The sequence below is a fragment of the Triticum dicoccoides genome, chromosome 7A, assembly GCF_002162155.2.
Source record: "Triticum dicoccoides isolate Atlit2015 ecotype Zavitan chromosome 7A, WEW_v2.0, whole genome shotgun sequence".
Classification (NCBI taxonomy): Eukaryota; Viridiplantae; Streptophyta; class Magnoliopsida; order Poales; family Poaceae; genus Triticum; species Triticum dicoccoides.
The window spans coordinates 138,983,624-139,001,810 of NC_041392.1; the positions used below are offsets into that span (position 1 = coordinate 138,983,624).

The window sequence follows — 18,187 nt, forward strand, 5'->3', positions numbered from 1 at the left end:
TTAAATATCTAGGGACTCCAAACCTCGGGAAAATAACTTCCTTAAGCATTTTAATAGAAGTGTTATGATCAGCACTACTAGTTGGAATAGCTTCTACCCACTTAGTAACGTAATCAACAACAACTAAAATATGTGTGTATCCATTAGAGGCAGGAAAAGGTCCCATATAATCAAAGCCCCAAACATCAAACGGTTCAATAACAAGTGAATAATTCATAGGCATTTCTTGACGTCTACTAATATTACCAATTCTTTGACATTCATCACAAGACAAGACAAACTTACAGGCATCCTTGAAGAGAGTAGGCCAATAAAAACCAGATTGCAATACCTTATATGCAGTTCTATCTCCAGCGTGGTGTCCTCCATAAGACTCGGAATGACACTTGCGTAGGATCTTTTCATGTTCATGCTCAGGTACACAACGTCTAATAACACCATCTACTCCTTCCTTATAAAGATGTGGGTCATCCCAAAAGTAATGTCTTAAATCATAGAAAAACTTTTTCTTTTGCTGGTATGTGAAGCTAGGTGGTATAAACTTAGCAACAATATAATTAGCATAATCAGCATACCATGGAGTACTACGAGAAGTACTTATAACATTTAGTTGTTCATCGGGAAAGCTATCATTAATAGGTAGTGGGTCATCAAAAATATTTTCTAACCTAGACAAGTTGTCTGCAACGGGGTTCTCAGCTCCCTTTCTATCAACAATATGCAAATCAAATTCTTGTAGCAAGAGAACCCATCTAATAAGTCTAGGTTTAGCATCTTTCTTTTCCATAAGATATTTAATAGCAGCATGATCAGTTTGAATAGTTACTTTAGAATCAACAATATAAGATCTAAACTTATCACAAGCAAATACAACTGCTAAAAGCTCTTTTTCAGTAGTAGCATAATTTCTTTGAGCATTTTCTAGAGTCTTACTAGCATAATGAATAACATTTAATTTCTTATCAACTCTTTGCCCTAGAACAACACCTACAGCATAACCACTAGCATCACACATAATTTCAAAGGGTAAATTCCAATCAGGTGGCTGAACAATAGGTGAAGAGACTAATGCTTTCTTAAGTATTTCAAATGCTTCTACACAATCATCATCAAAGACAAATGGTATATCTTTTTGTAATAAATTAGTCAGAGGCCGAGAAATTTTTGAGAAGTCCTTAATGAACCTCCTGTAAAATCCGGCGTGACCAAGGAAACTTCTTATACCTTTGATGTCCTTGGGACATGGCATCTTTTCAATAGCATCAACCTTGGCTTTATCAACTTTAATGCCTCTTTCAGAAACTTTATGCCCCAAGACAATACCTTCATTAACCATAAAGTGGCACTTTTCCCAATTCAATACAAGATTAGTTTCTTCACATCTCTGCAAAACTCGATCAAGATTGCTCAAGCAATCATCAAAAGAGGAACCATAGACGGAAAAGTCATCCATGAAAACCTCAGAAATCTTTTCACAAAAGTCAGAGAATATAGCCATCATGCATCTTTGAAAGGTAGCAGGTGCATTACATAAACCAAAAGGCATACGTCTATAAGCAAAAGTACTAAAAGGGCATGTAAAAGTAGTCTTTGATTGATCTCTAGCCGACACAGGTATTTGAGAGAAACCAGAATAACCATCTAGAAAGCAATAGTGTGTATGTTTGCATAATCTTTCTAGCATTTGATCAATAAAAGGTAAGGGGTAATGATCTTTCTTAGTAGCTTTATTTAATTTGCGGAAATCAATTACCATCCTATAACCTGTGATAATTCTTTGTGGAATCAATTCATCTTTATCATTAGGAACAACAGTAATACCTCCTTTCTTAGGGACACAATGGACAAGACTTACCCACTCACTATCAGCAACGAGATAGATTATACCTGCCTCCAGAAGCTTTAGTATTTCTTTTCTTACCACTTCTTTCATTTTAGGATTCAGACGTCGTTGAGGATCACGAACTGGTTTGGCATCTGCTTCCAAATTTATTTTATGTTGTCATAGAGTGGGACTAATGCCCTTAAGATCATCAAGAGTATATCCAATAGCAGCACGATGCTTCTTCAGAGTTTTCAATAATCTTTCTTCTTCATGCTTTGAAAGGTTAGCACTAATAATAACAGGATATATCTTCTTTTCATCAAGATAAGCATATTTAAGATTATCAGGCAAAGGTTTAAGCTCAAACACGGGATCACCCTTGGGTGGAGGAGGATCCCCTAAGATTTCAACAGGCAAGTTGTGATGCAGAATAGGTTCCTGTTTAAAGAATACTTCATCTATTTCCCTTCTTTCATTCATGAACATATCATTTTCATGGTGTAGCAAATAGTGTTCTAAAGGATCACTAGGAGGTACAACAATAGAAGCAAGACCAATAATTTCATCCTTACTAGGTAATTCTTCCTCACGATGTTGTTTACTAAATTTAGAGAAATTAAACTCATGAACCATATCATCCAAGCCAACAGTAACAACATTCTTTGTGCAATCTATGGTAGCATTGACAGTATTTAAGAAGGGTCTACCAAATATAATGGGACAAAAGCTATCTTGTGGACAAGTAAGAACAAGAAAATCAGCAGGAAAATCAGCAGGATATTTAGTTTTCCCACACAAGACTTCAACATCTCTAACAATTCCAATTGGTGAAATAGTATCTCTATTGGCAAGTTTAATTGTGACATCAATATCTTCTAACTCAACAGGTGCAATTTCATTCTTAATTTCTTCGTATAAGTCAATAGGTATTACACTAGCACTAGCACCCATATCACATAAGCCATGATAACAATGATCTCCTATTTTAACAGAAATAACAGGCATGCCTACCACAGGTCTATGTTTATCTTTATCACAAGGTTTAGCAATTCTAGCAATTTCACCTTCGAACTGAATAACATGCCCATCAATATTATCAGACAAGAGATCTTTAACAATAGCAATATTAGGTTCTACTTTAACTTGCTCAGGAGGTGTATAAGTTCTAATATTGCTTTTACGAACAACAGTTGAAGCTTTAGCATGATCCTTTATTCTAACAGGGAAAGGTGGTTTCTCAATATAAGAAGTAGGAACAATAGGATCATTATAAGTGATAGTCTTTTCTTCAACTTTAATAGGTGCAGCTACTTTTACTTCTATGGGAGGATGATATTTAAACCACTTCTCCTTAGGGAGATCAACATAAGTGGCAAAAGATTCACAGAAAGAAGCTACTATCTCAGAGTCAAATCCATATTTAGTGCTAAACTTACGGAAAATATCGGTATCCATAAAAGATTTAACACAATCAAACTTAGGTGTCATACCTGACTCCTTACCTTTGTCGAGGTCCCAATCTTCAGAGTTGCGTTTAATTATATCCAATAAATTCCATCTGAATTCAGTAGTCTTCATCATAAGAGCCAGCACAAGAAGTATCGAGCATGATGCGATTGTTATCAGAAAGCCGAGCATATAAATTTTGAATAATCATCTCTCTTGAGAGCTCATGATTGGGGCATGAATATAACATTGATTTAAGCCTCCCCAAGCTTGAGCGATGCTTTCTCCTTCGCGAGGCCAAAAATTATATATATAATTGCGATCACGATGAACAAGATGCATAGGGTAATACTTTCGATGAAATTCCAGCTTCAATCTTTTATAGTCCCATGATCTCATATCATCACATAGCCTATACCATATCAATGCGTCTCCCTTCAAAGATAAAGGGAAGACCTTCTTCTTAGCAACATCATCGGGTATACCTGCAAGCTTAAATAATCCACAAACTTCATCCACATATATTAAGTGCTCATCAGGATGCTTTGTTCCATCTCCTGTAAAAGGGTTAGCTAGCAGTTTTTCCATTATACCCGAAGGAAATTCAAAAGGAGTTTCATTTTTAATAGGTTCAGTAGGTTGAGGAGCAACTCTTTGCTCTACTGGACGGGGTGAAGATACCCCGAACAAGCCCCTCAGAGAATTACTTTCCATAGTAACAAGTGACAGTAAATTTCAGCACACTATATAAATTTTTCCTTACCAAATTCCACCTACCAAAAGCGCTACACTCCCCGGCAACGGCGCCAGAAAAAAGTCTTGATGACCCACAAGTATAGGGGATCTATCGTAGTCCCTTCGATAAGTAAGAGTGTCGAACCCAACGAGGAGCAGAAGGAAATGATAAGCGGTTTTCAGCAAGGTATTCTCTGCAAGTACTGAAATAAGTGGTAACAGATAGTTTTGTGACGGGATAAATTGTAACGAGCAACAAGTAACAAAAGTAAATAAAGTGCAACAAGGTGGCCCAATCCTTTTATAGCAAAGGACAAGCCGGAACAAACTCTTATAATAGGAGTAGCGCTCCCGAGGACACATGTGAATATCGTCAAGCTAGTTTTCATCACGTTCATATGATTCGCGTTTGATACTTTGATAATTTGATATGTGGGTGGACCGGTGCTTGGGTGATGTTCTTACTTGAACAAGCATTCCACTTATGATTAACCTCTATTGCAAGCATCCGCAACTACAACAAAAGTATTAAGGTAAACCTAACCATAGCATGAAACATGTGGATCCAAATCAGCCCCTTACGAAGCAACGCATAAACTAGGGTTTAAGCTTCTGTCACTCTAGCAACCCATCATCTACTTATTACTTCCCAATGCCTTCCTCTAGGCCCAAATAATGGTGAAGTGTTATGTAGTCGACGTTCACATAACACCACTAGAGGCTAGACAACATACATCTTATCAAAATATCAAACGAATATCAAATTCACGTGACTACTCATAGCAAGACTTGTCCCTTGTCCTCAGGAACGGACGTAATTACTCACAAAGCATATTCATAATCAGAGGGGTAATAATATGCATATAGGATCTGAACATATGATGTTCCACCAATTAAACCAATTAGCATCAACTACAAGGAGTAATCAACACTACTAGCAACCTACTAGCACCAATCCCGGACTTTGAGACAAGAATTGGATGCAAGAGATGAACTAGGGTTTGGAGATGAGATGGTGCTGGTGAAGATGTTGATGGAGATTGCCCTCTCCTGATGAGAGGAGCATTGGTGATGACGATGGTGATGATTCCCCCCTCCCGGAGGGAAGTCTCCCCGGCAGAACAGCTCTGCCGGAGCTCTAGATTGGATCCACCAAGGTTCCGCCTCATGGCGGCGGAGTCTCGTCCTGAAAAGTTCCTCCTTGTTTTTTTCTCATCGAAAGACCTCATATAGGAGAAGATGGACGTCGGAGAGCCACCAGGGGGCCCACGAGGTAGAGGGGCGCGCCCTAGGGGGGGCGCCCCCCACCCTCGTGAGCAGGGTGTGGGCCCCCTGGCCTTTATCTTTGGCGATGATTTTTCTTTATTTCTTTTCAGATGTTCCGTGGAGTTTCAGGACTTTTGGAGTTGCGCAGAATAGGTCTCTAATATTTGCTCCTTTTCCAGCCCAGAATTCCAGCTACCGGCATTCTCCCTCCTTATGTAAACCTTGTAAAATAAGAGAGAATAGCCATAAGTATTGTGACATAAAGTGAAATAACAGTCCATAATTCAATAAATATCGATATAAAAGCATGATGCAAAATGGACGTATCAACGGGCCACCGTATTTCGCCCCCTTGACTGCTGGGACCCACCAGCTACATCTTCGCACGCAAGGAAGTGCCTGACAGTCGGGACCCACCTGGTCGAAGTGTACGTAGCGTTGTCATTCTGATCGCGAACGTGTACGTACATATATACTGGTGGATGTAGAGGCGCGCACGTGTCGTAATAGAGGCGGCTAGGGTGCAAGAAAGAAAATACGGTCATGTATGTTTACATACATGCGGGGTCTCAAACGCCTAGTCGCGCATACGTACGGCCAGAGCTCGTGTACATGGCTGGGTCAGAACGAAGAAACAGCGTCGTCGTCGTGTTCATGAGGAGGCAACGGAATGCGTCGTGTTCATGGGGAGGCAACGGAATGCGTCGTGTTCATGGGAAGGCAACGGAATGCGTCGTGTTCATCGGGAGGGCTTGGACGGAACATGCGATGGAAACGAGGCCTGGCGTACCACAGAACGGAGGAAACGGCCTTGTGTTCGACCGGCCACGTTCGAAACGGGATCCTGTTCATCGGGAGGGGTCTGGCGTACCGCAAAACAGAGGAAACGGACCTCCTATGGTCGAAACGGGGGTCCTGTTGATCGGGAGGGGTGTGGCGTACCGCAAAACGGACAAAACGGACTTGTGTTGGAGCGCTACGGTCGAAAGGGGGTCCTGTTCATCGGGAGGGGTGTGGCGTACCGCAAAACGGGACTCCACGGGATACTGTTCATCTCCACCATTGACCCCCTCCAGCCTCCACGAGCTACTGTTCATCCACCGTCGACCTCCTCCAGCCTCCACGTGCGACTGTTCATCCACGGGCTCATGCTTATCTAGCCTCCACCGCGCGCTACTCCACCGGCTACTGTTCAACCAGCCCTCTCCACGGGCTCCTGTTCAACCACCCCTCCACGGGCTACTGTTCATTCTGCCCTCCACCGTCTACTGTTCATCCTGCCCTCCACGGGGTGGTCCTGTTCATCCAGCCCTCCACGGAATCCTGTTCATCCAGCCCCAACCGGCTCGATCGATCGGGGTCCTGTTCATCCAGAGGCAACACCACGGGGTCCTGTTCATCCACCCCCCCGCAACGCTCACTGTTCATCCAGAGGCAGCATCGATCGGCTTCAGTTAGCAGCAGTAGCGAAGGAATTGCTCGATCGGGTTCAGTTAACAGCCATCGATCGATCGCTCGGGTTCAATAACGCGTAGCCTGCAGTGCAATCGCTCGGGTTCAGTTAGAGCCCAACGCCTCGCTCGGGTTCAGTTAGAGCCAACGCCTTGCACACACGCACGTACGTGTACGAGAGAAGCGCGCATCGCTCGGCCCCCGACCTCCCACCGTAACTGGGAACTCCCCAAAAATTTTCTCGCCCTCGCTTCTACCACGGTTTTTTCCGTCATGGACGACCCAAAGAATGTCATGCAGCTGCGTCTCCAGCCCGTCCAGGACGAAAAGCCTATTTTCTGTCATGATTTTTTGTCATAGAAGTAGGAGCCCACCACATCTATGATGATACTGGGTTTTGTCATAATTATCGTCATAGAAGTATGACATAATTTTTTTTCGTTCGGCCCAAAATGTCACGGATATGTCTTTTTTGTAGTGATTAGACGATGACAAATAATATATTTTTATACAGTTTTGCTAAAGCACATCTAGATGTGCCATAAGTATTGCACATCTAAGTCATATGTCATTGATCTTACATTGAGATTCATGTGAATATTTTCTTTCTCTTTTTTCTTTTTCTCTTTATGCTTGATTCACTCACTTAGATGTGCAATAACTAGAGCACATCTAGATGTGCCCTAGACACACTCATTTTTATACGCTTCCTTTCATTCATTTTTCTCATATAAATTGTTCTTTTGTTTGTTCAGAACGTTATTGTTGTTCTTTTATTACCGCACCCTCTCGCGTCACTATCTACTCAAGACTTAATGAATTGACATGGATGCAGGGGCGGAGACAGGCCCCAGGCCCCCAGGGCCTAGGCCCGGGGCATGAGGCCCTACTCCTTTGGTGACTGGAGCATTACTAAGATGTGAGGCCCAAATCCGGTAACAGTTCTTCAACGCGGCCCGGGGCCTGCTACCGGCCTGGCTCCGCCCCTGCATGGATGGTGCACATCAACGACGATGGAGTTAACAACGACGATTCATGGTCTACACACGCTTCCTCCACACATTTTCGACACATATCATACATTGACAAGTGATATATAGGTGTCCGTATTTCCAGCAGCACTATCGATTTTCTCGGCCTCTTTGTGTGGGCGTGAAGGTTTGCTACTCATCAAATCCAGCCTTAGCCTTAATTAGTTCAGTTGTCAAGAGAGATGAGTTTTTTCAAGCAATGGAAATATGGAATATTCTTGTTTAAAAAAGGAATATTGCAAAGCGTGTACCCAAAATCTGAGACATATAAAATATAGCATGGATAAGAACGTTTGCGTGCCTTACAAGGAAATAAGCACTATCTTCGCCTTTGTACACAAACCAAACGCTCCAACATTTGAGTAAGCACATACATCCCGAATTAAACTCGAAACCTCTTCCCATGGATCTTCTCTTATGGCTCATGCATCTACGGAAATTTGTACCTTGATGGACAAATCAAAATTTATTTTCTGTTGAGCAAAAAGCAAATATATGGACGGAAAAAACAATTCTTAAAATCTACATGTCGAGGGCTTTACTTGCAACCACTGAATGATTTTGTGATCCTTCCTACCATTTCTTCTATGTCTACCACCTTGGCCTGGATGACATACATATCCGACCATCTTCCTTGTTGGCGAGTTTCCTCCCTCCTTCCATCCGTTGGTAATGCACACAAACTATAAAAATGTGCAAATCAAAGGCAACGTCTCTGTGGCGCAGCCTGAACATATTGAAACACAACAATCATAGATAAAGAAAAGCAAATGGTCTCCATGTTATATTTGTGATTGTCTTATATCTACTCTTATAAAAAACATAGTTGGTGATGATGGTGTGCCTGCCATCCTGCAATATGGACCGTCCGATTTATATCTGATGGATAGAAAGGAAACTATGGCAATTTTGTAAAAAGATACCCACACCCCTCTTCACATTTGCAAATAAGGCCTTCCCTCGTTCATCTTTTTCTCTCACAAAATAAACTACTTATACAAATGCATCTTGCTGATGGTGTGCCTGCCATTCTTGTTGTCTAGGTATGCACCCAGAGCTTCTTGTTGTCTTTGTGTAAAATATACGGATTTGCTATTTTACAGCTGAGTGTTTTGCAATTCGTCTTCATTCGAATTGTTGTCTGTCCGTTTTTACGTGGAGATTCGTGCTGGTTTTGTTTTTTGTTCGGGTTCCTTTCCGGGTCCGCTTTTTTACCGGGCGCGGTTTTCTGTCCACCCGTTATCGCCAGCCCGGCTCTGTTCGGTTTTTGTCTTGTTTGAATTTGGGAGAGCGTGTCTTTTCCCCTTTCCCCATTCTGGACGCTCTGTTTCGATAAGCTTGAGGGCGAGCTCGAGCGGCGCAGCACAGCAGGCGATTCTCTCCGTCCATGGCGATTCTTGCCGGTCGATTTTGATTTCGGTTCCCTTTCTTCTTCGATCCCCGGTGTCGCGCTTGGTTGTTCCTCTCTCCCGCTCTCTTTCGCTCTCTGCCCGTGTGCTTTTTGCTTGTGTTTGGTTCCAGATCTAGGTGAGTTCATGTTATCCCTGTCGTCTCGCACATTGTTGTAGTTGTAGATGCATGATGTTGTTGACTCCCTGTTGAAGGTGGAGATGCCTGATTTGTGTGTGCCGTCGAGCACCTGCTTGTAGTTGTAGACGCATGATTTTGTTGACTTCCTGCCGGAGTTGGAGATGCGTGATTTGTGTGTCTTCCCGAGCACCTGTTCTGTAGTTGGAGATGCATAATAGATGCATGATTTTATGGTTGACTCCCTGCTGGAGGTGGAGGTGCGTGATTTGTGCACCTCCCCGCGGCGCTGATGCAGTTGCAGATGCGGTGGTTGTTTCCTGTCTCCTGTCCACGGGTTGTTGTAGTTTGGGGGATTATGTAGATGTGACCCCCCCTGTAGGTGCGTGATTCCCTGAATTTTTGTGTTCTGGTCTATTATGTCCTGATGCTTGCTGCGGTATGCAGCTGTGTAGCTTGCTTTTGTGCCTAAGATGTTTGTATGATGTTTTGAGTTCAAGCAGGCATGTGTTTTTGAGTTTAATTTCAGTGTAATTTGTGCCAGCGCATTCAGCGTAATTTTCTGAAGGAAGTTGGGGGATTATGTACATGCCCCCCTTCATGTATAGAACTTTTCAGTGTATTCTAGCCAACTTTTATAGTGTAATCCTAGGGTAATTTGTACCAAGTTTACAGTGTAATTTGTCCTGCACTTACAGTGTAATGTACCCAATGTTTACAGTGTAATTTGTCCCAAATTTACAGTGTAATTTGTCCTACACTTACAGTGTAATGTATCCAATTTTTACAGTGTAATTTGTCCCAAGTTTACAGTGTAAGCTACACATTTATTTACAGTGTAATTTTATCCCAGTGTGAATTGTCCCCGACTCCTAGTGTAATTACAGTGGATTGAAAGTGTAGTTTGAATGTAGTTTTACCCAACAATTTCTCTGTACTTGGATTGGTACTATAGGACTTTTTCAAATGCTTCAGCTAACTTTATTTTTCGCCAATTTTGCTCTATAGTTTCTATGGTTCAGTATTGTATTTGTCAGTTAGATTACAGTGGTTTTTTATGTTTTAATCGGATGCCTTTCAGTGTTATTTAACTTCTTTTCTCCTTTTTGTCCTCCTTCTTGTTTATAGGTTTAAACGGGTAAGCTACGGAAAGCCTCTCGTCGGGATGTTCCTTTAGTATTGTCTTTAGAGAGTGCAGATTCTGGAGCCGAACCTTTCGTGCCTAATGATTTTGCAGAAGATGGTTCTTATCCTGTGTCTCTGGTAATTTTTTATTTCTATTTTAGTTGTTGGTTGATTTATTTATGTTGGTTTGTCTTATTTTTTTATATTTTTGCAGGAATTATCTGGTGATCAAGGAGGGTTTGACAAAGCTCTTTTGAAGTTCTATCTTAATCAAGTGCGTTTTACTTTATCTTGGACTTTTCATTTTATTTTTATTTTTTCGTTTTTTTACCTTTGGGTGATGGTTCTGTTTTTGTCCCTGTATTTTTTGAAATGCTTCTTTCTATTGGGAGAGGGGCAGCAGATAGTCCCTGTATTTTGTTAAGGATTTTGCACTGCGATTTACTAGGTACTTACAGTGTAAAAACCCTTAGTTTTGCACTGGATTTTTACATGTTTAATTTCACACTGGAATTTCTGGGGGTTATACACTGTAAGTCTGCATTTACAGTTTAATTTACTATGTAATTTACACTGTAAGTACATCATTTGTCTTTGCTGCATTTTTTACTCTGTAAAGTGTACTTTCAATGTAATTACACCATTTTCTTTACTCTAGAATTTATGGGAAATCTACACTTGAAATTTCTAGGTACAAGACTAGTTACATGGGGATTTACACTGTAATTTTCTAAGATTTTACACTTGATTTTGACTAGATTTACACTGGATTTGCATGGGGATTTTTTACACTGTAACTACATCTTTTGTCTACATGCTTACAGTGGAATTACATGATTTACACTCTAAATTACATCTTTTGTCTACATGCTTTCACTGGAATTTACATTGTAATCCTAGAATTTACACTGGAATTATATGATTTACACTGTAACTACATCTTTTGTCTACATGCTTACACTGGAATTTATGGGGATTTAACAGTGTATACTTTTCATGTAATTCCATCATTTCTTTACTCTCGAATTTATGGGATTTTTTTACCAAATTTCTAGGTGCAAGACTAGTTTACATGGGGATTTACACTGTAATTTTCTGGGATTTACACTGGAATTTTTGACTAGTTTACATGTGGATTTACACTGTAATTTCTAGGATTTTACACTGGAATTTTGACTAGTTTAAATGGGGATTTACACTGGAATTTTCTGGGATTTACACCGGAATTTTTGACTAGTTTACATGGGGATTTACAATGTAATTTTCTGTGACTTTAGAATGGAATTTTGACTAGTTTAAATGGGGATTTACACTGTAATTTTCTAGGATTTACACTGAAAATTGACTGGGTTTACATGGAGATTTACACTGTAAATTCTAGGATTTACACTAGAAATTGACTAGTTTACATGGGGATTTACACCGTCTCTCCCATGGGCGGCTCCCAGATTTGTTCTAGCCCTGTTAGGTGAGATCTGTCTAGTGGTTGAGGGGGGAGGGGCGTGTTTTGTGGAGGGATTTGGTCTCTGCGTGCGTTGCAAGCTTGCTGGCATGTGCCATGTGATCCCTGATGGGGTTTGTTTGTCCAGGACGAACCGGGTGAGATGTTTACCCGACCCGTTTAGGCGCTCTTTTCTGTTTTTTTTGGTGATTTTCCTGCTAATACAGATGTACTGTGTTGATTGGTCAGGAAATTTGACTGTTTTCGAATTGAAAAACAGTCAAATGTCAAATAGACAGAATATATGGCCTTTGAACGCACACGCAAACAAAGAAGGTTCATGGAGCTATTTTGTTTTATGGGGAAGGTTCGTAGAGATAAATCCTGGACTCTTTTTTTTTTTGAGGCAACCTGCCGATAATGCTGGACTAGTTTCAAAAACTTTCAGCTTTGTACTTGCTGGGCCCGCCATTACCGGTGAAGCCACATTTGGGCTGTGGGCAGCCAGCAGCCCAGCGCAGAGAAAAATCATCACTCGACCCACGCTCCCCACGCCCCCACCCATGTGGCCATGTCGTCACTTTCCCCTTCTCGTCGAGGGTTTCCTCTGCCCTGTTACGTTCCCCACTCCAATCCAATGGCGACGACCAGCAACAAGAAAATGGCGTCGCCGTCGCCTATGCCGGACATGCCCGACCAGCTCCTCGCCGAGATCTTCCTCCGGCTGCCCACCCCACAAGACCTCGCCCGCGCCTCCGCCGTCTGCACCACCTTCCGCAGAATCTCCACCGACAGGTCCTTCCTCCGCTGCTTCCGCTGCCTCCACGCGCCGCCACTCCTCGGATTCCTCGACCGCGACGGCTTCCACCCAGCCCTACCCTCCACCCCCGCCGTGCCGATTTCACCTTCTCCTTCCTCCCCCACCACCGCCGCTGGACCGTGCAGGACGTCCGCGACGGCCGCGTCCTCCTCTCCCGCAGCACCGGAAAACTTGGGCAGCCCCCGGTCTTCAGAGATCTCGCGGTGTGCGACCCCTTGCACCGGCGCTACGTCCTGCTCCCCCCGCTACCTCACGACCTAGCTGCTTTGCTTGGGCACCCGTTCCCCCCGGTAACCGAAGCCTGCTGCAAGCGCTTCCTCGTTCCCCTCGGCGAGGAGGAGGCAGCGGCTGGAGACACAACATTCAGAGTCATCTTGATGGCGTATTGCAAAACCAGCCTGGCTGCCTTTGTCTTCTCTTCCAGCAACGATCAATGGCGAGCTACTGCATCCAAGGATTTGAGTGATTTGGCCCTTGACGAGGGCGACATGGAGGAGATGTCAAGGGTCCAGCCTTTCATTCCCATGCGCCATTATGCTTATGGCTGTTTCTACTGGGACTGGGTGCAATTCGGGATGAAGAAGTTGCTCTTGCTTGACACCACGAACATGGAGTTCTCCGCTGCTGACCTCCCACCAGGAGAATGGAGCAAGGAAGGTATAGCCATTGTGGAGGCCGGGGAAGGCAGGCTCGGGATCTTTGGTTTCCGTGGTGAACTTGCATCCAGTCTCAGCTATACCACTGCACGGACCAAAGGCGAGAGTCCCAGCCAGTGGCAGATGGAGAAGACAATCTCACTAGATTCTGGCTACAAATATTGTATCAGAGATGCAACACAGAGGTACTTGCTCTTGACAAGGATAGAAGCATCATCCCTAAATAATCACCTTGTTGGATATTTCTCAATGGATATCAAGACGTTGCAGCTTCAGAGGGTTTATGAGAAACAGCACTATTCTAATCAGACATACACATATATCAACTTCCCACCATCATTGTTGTCTTCAAGGAGAATATGAAGTGGTAAAGTTTCTATTGCTTCCAAGTATCTCCTTCACTTCATAATTATCACATGACTTGTCTATTGCTTCATGCTCATTATGGCAATCGGTAATTCCTGTCTTTTTAGTACTGTTTAATTTATTGTGCTCATGGAAAACTAGAAAGCTCGGGAACATAATTGTGTTTCTTGTCTTGTTTGTCCCGGTCGCCTTTTAAAGAGAATGGGGTTAGTAGGAGAAATGATCTTGTACACTACAAGTAGCTTATGCATGAGTGAGTCCTGATGGAAATCTGGAATCGCTAAAAATACCAGGTCATTATAGTTATTTTAGAGTAGTAGTTTTGATGATCAAGATAAAGTGGAAGGAATACAACTTTATTTCTGGTTTACCTTGAATTGATTCACCATGAGAAAATCCACTCAAGTCAAAGACAGCCCATTTTGTACACTTTTTCTTCAGATGTATAATTTTATCTTGCGATGTTGTTTCGAGGTAAACCTGTATGGTCACAAATAAGATCCTGAGTCACTGCTGTAAATAAGAAGAGCTTGTGCTCACAGGCAACTGAATTGTTATCCTGCGATGTTGTTTTATCTGAATCAACCTCATAAGATTGAAGGGAGTGCTTATCACGGGCAACTGAAATTGTTCTTTATTGCAGTCATTGTCTCCACCACTGTTAGATCCTCAGTATCATGGTTGTGCTCTGAATCTCCAAGCAAATCATATTGGTTGAGATGATTGACTGAAACTTAGAGTTGTCAGGTGATTGTATTGTTTCTCGCTGCCAACACCCTGAGCTACATATTCACGTATATGTTGTTCTAGTTTTTATGGTGCTTGTAGCTTCAGTTAATGAGGCTGCTGCTGTCCCAGCGTAAGAGTGAGTGTGATCATGAACTTTAACAGTTTCAATCGACCAACAATTATGGTTGAGCTAGCTAGCTGAGGCATATTTCCATGTCCCATTTTTTTCTCAACTAGTATTTATTAGAGTTATGATCTCGTTGAGGATGAATACAATACACGTTGATTGTAACCATTAAAAGCCTTTGCATTCTATCGAAAGTGAAGGAGTGCCCCTATTTTTCTTTTTTTGAGTTTGAAGCTAGAGCTTTATTAGTAGTAGGAAACAAGTTGGTGCATAGCGCCCATGATATCACCAGCAATAAACTCTGGCACATCGAACTCCCATTTTACCCTACCAGAGCCTACAGGTTTAATTCCAAATTTACTTAAGCCTTGTTTGTCTGTCGACTGCCTGCAGACAGACAAGTCGCAACTGGACAAGCACAGTCGGTTGTGTGAACAAGTTTTCTGCAATTAACTCTACTATGCAGTTGAAATTCTTTTTTATTGCAGTCAATCTCCACCACTCTGATATCTTGATATGATGGTTGTCCTAATCTGAGAGCATATCCTATTGGTTTTGATATAATTGAATGAATCTTAAAGAGTTTCCAGGTGATTGTGTATTAGCAATTTTGTAGGATGAATTTGAGGGGACAACCAGTTTTCTTTTTGTTCCTTTATGTGCATCAGTTTGTGCCAGGATGGAATTAAGTTTTTCAAGACTCGTTTATGTTGATGTGCCTCTGTCTGGCTATGTATTCCAACCTTTTAATTTAAATTCCGATGCTAGGCACACTGGAGCGAGTGTCTGCAGTCACATGTTTCGAATTCAGTTTAGATAAATATTACCAATGTGATAATGCTATTATGTATCTTCCTCTACCTAGTTACATATAATTTGTTCCTTTTAGCTCATAAACTCTCAAATATGTGTGCAATAGAATTCTTATTTATTGCAGTCAATCTCCACCAGTCCTAGGTCCCAGTATCATGGTTTTTCTCCTTATCCCAAAACAAATCATGTTGGTCGAGATGATTGACTGAAACTTAAGGAGTTTTCATACGATTATGTATTAGCAATCCTGTAAGATGAATTGGAGAGGGCACCTAGTTTTGTTTTTCTTTCCTTTTGGGGACTCATTTTTGTACTTGGATTGCTGACAGCAGCTAGTGCGTTGATTCTTGCTACCAATGCCCCAGTTTCTCTCCATGTTTTGTAGTTGGAAGTTTGGTATACTGCTAGGTGCCTGGGTAGTATATGATTTCGTGCTGTCCTGTAACATGGAGGTACCACTTCAAGTTCTTCACGACTCATTTCTTTATGTTGACTGGCCTGAGTGCAAACTACAATTCTAAACACACTAAAGCGAGTGTTTGCAGTCACTTGTTTCGAATTCGGTAATCAAGATTACCAATGTGACAAGGTTATTAATTACTGAAACTTAAGTAGTTATTAGGTGATTGTGCATTAGCAATTCTGTAAAGACCACCCAGTTTTGTGTTCTTTCTTTTCTTGTGTGCATTATTTATGTACTATTAGGATGGCAGTCGGCAGCTAGTATGTTGGTTCTCACTAGCAATACCTCGAGTTTCTTTACTCTTTTTAAGCTAGAAGTTTGTTATACTGCTAGGTGCATATATACTAGGTAGTATGAGGACTCCTACAACACAAATGTACCAATTCTGTATTACTTAAGTTTTCCACGTCTTGTTTCTTTATGGTGTCTTGCCTCTGTCTGGCTATGTATTCAAACTTGTATTACACATTCCAGTCTAAGCACACTGAAGCGGGTGTTCGCAGTCACATATTTTCAAATTCGGCTGAGACCAATATTACCAATGTGACAACGCTATTATGCAATATTTCTTCTCTGGTGTCTAAACTTCTATCTTGTCTGTTCAGGTTTGACAGAGCCGTACGTAATCATATCAGCATTCTTAATTCAAAGCGACCATGGTTTCAACAGCTTGGAGTTCTCACATACTGACCACTTAGACTACAGAACAACATGATCTACATTGCCTTGCTTGGTGGTGGCCATGTCAATGTTTCGGTTATTAGGTCTAACATCAATGTGGAATTTCCCTGCCTAAGAATGTGACTTTGATATTAGGAGGTCAAGTCAATTTTTTTTTCTTCATTATTAGTTAGAGTTGCTAAAACAGGTACAATCTTGGCAGAAAGATCACAACGGAACTGATAACCAACGTAAGGACAATATAAGCAGCACCGGCATGCAGCTGGAGGGACTTGTTCTTTGTTGTTGCTGCTGCTGCTGTACGGTGAAGGGTAGGCAGCAAAAAAGGTTTGTAGAGCTGTAGAAAGAGGTGAGTGGAAGTCCTAAATGGTGCTCATGTTTGGATCGCCGAAGTACTGATAATTTGTGAAATCTTGAATATGCTGTATGATCTTGAATACTGAGTCGACAATTTTCTCTGCTGTATGATCTTTTGTCCCTTTTTCTTCAGATTTGATGGAGCTGTAATCAGATCGCCCCAGCGTAAGTTGACAATCCAAACGCATGCTCGGCTAGTCGGCTGCAGACTGAATCAACATGTACACAGATAGGAGTAGTATATACTACTGTCACCAAGTTGGTTGGTTTCACCTGCCTGTTATTAGCAGCAAGAAAAATTAAGAGATGACTTTTGGATCGCTTGGTCTCGGGTCCTGAGGACAAAACTGCAACCATCAGCGCTTTCGATTGATTTGTGAACGCGGGTGCGGGAATTGGCGAAGACACACTCGTTGGCGCTATGGTCAGTTGGTCGTTTCAGATTAGTAAAGGTGCCTCTAGCTAAACACGCTTGTCCATAGTTTTTTAGGCGACTCTGGTCTGGTCCATGGTTTGTAGCATGGTGACACTAAGCTGATCTTAACATATGAAGGCTTGCCCCGGGTTTGGGCTAATCTCCGTTGTTTTGGCATTCTGTTGCAACTTTGTGACGGTTTGCCAATAGGGCCGATGCTTTTCTTTTTCTTTGATCTTCGGATCCACCCCATGTTATTCTTCCGTTGCTACCTGCTAAATCTCAAGCCAACAAATTTGCTGGATCTTTCCAAAAAAAACAAAACTTTGTGGCGGTTTCTTGAAGGGAAACCAATTCGTGCTTGTTGTTTAAAAAAAAACAGATACGAAGGTTCCAAGGAGGCCCGCCATGAATGCAATTTTCTCACTTATAGCGAGATGGTGTTCTCCTATTTGGTGCACAGGTCGCTCGCGCCCGCGAGCGACCTGGCGCGTACCTCCCCGCACCCGCTACGTACAAAATCCGGGCCGGTTGAAACTAGATCCATTCTGGTTTTGGGAAAGTTCTAAAACCTTCCTAGACAAATTGTTTTGGTTATGCATGCAATTTTTTTCTACTTTTTTTTTCATTTCCTTTCTTTCTACATTTTTTGTTTTTCTTATTATTTTTCCTTTTAATATAATTTTCCTTTTTATATTTTTCTTCATTTTAATTTTTAAATATTTTATTTTATTCCCAAATTTCACGAACATTTTCAAAACTCCAGGCACATTTTTTAAAATTGGTGAACAATTTTTCAAATCAGGAATTTTTTTTGGAATTCAAAGCTTATTTATTGAATTAAAAAAATTCATCATACTTTTGAAATTGTGCATAGTTTAAATTCATAGAAAAATTTCAAATCAGGGTGAA

The 18,187-nt window shown here is 41.7% G+C and overlaps 1 protein-coding gene across 1 annotated transcript; it reads left to right on the plus strand.

Moving 5' to 3' along the window:
- Positions 1 to 9,503: 9,503 nt before the first annotated feature.
- Positions 9,504 to 16,968, plus strand: LOC119333289. The gene is made up of 5 exons (XM_037606229.1): positions 9,504 to 9,542; positions 10,622 to 10,681; positions 11,685 to 11,777; positions 12,281 to 13,691; positions 14,334 to 16,968. Exons 1-4 carry the CDS (start codon positions 9,504 to 9,506, stop codon positions 13,685 to 13,687), a joined length of 1,599 nt encoding a protein of 532 aa, XP_037462126.1. The 3' UTR covers positions 13,688 to 13,691; positions 14,334 to 16,968.
- The last annotated feature ends 1,219 nt before the right edge of the window (positions 16,969 to 18,187 follow it).

Coding starts and splice junctions, on each gene's coding strand:
- LOC119333289 (XM_037606229.1), top strand. CDS start 9,504: ATGCATGATTTTATGGTTGACTCCCTGCTGGAGGTGGAG. Junction 9,543..10,621: donor ACTCCCTGCTGGAGGTGGAG/GTGCGTGATTTG, acceptor ATATTTTTGCAG/GAATTATCTGGTGATCAAGG. Junction 10,682..11,684: donor TGAAGTTCTATCTTAATCAA/GTGCGTTTTACT, acceptor CTGTGACTTTAG/AATGGAATTTTGACTAGTTT.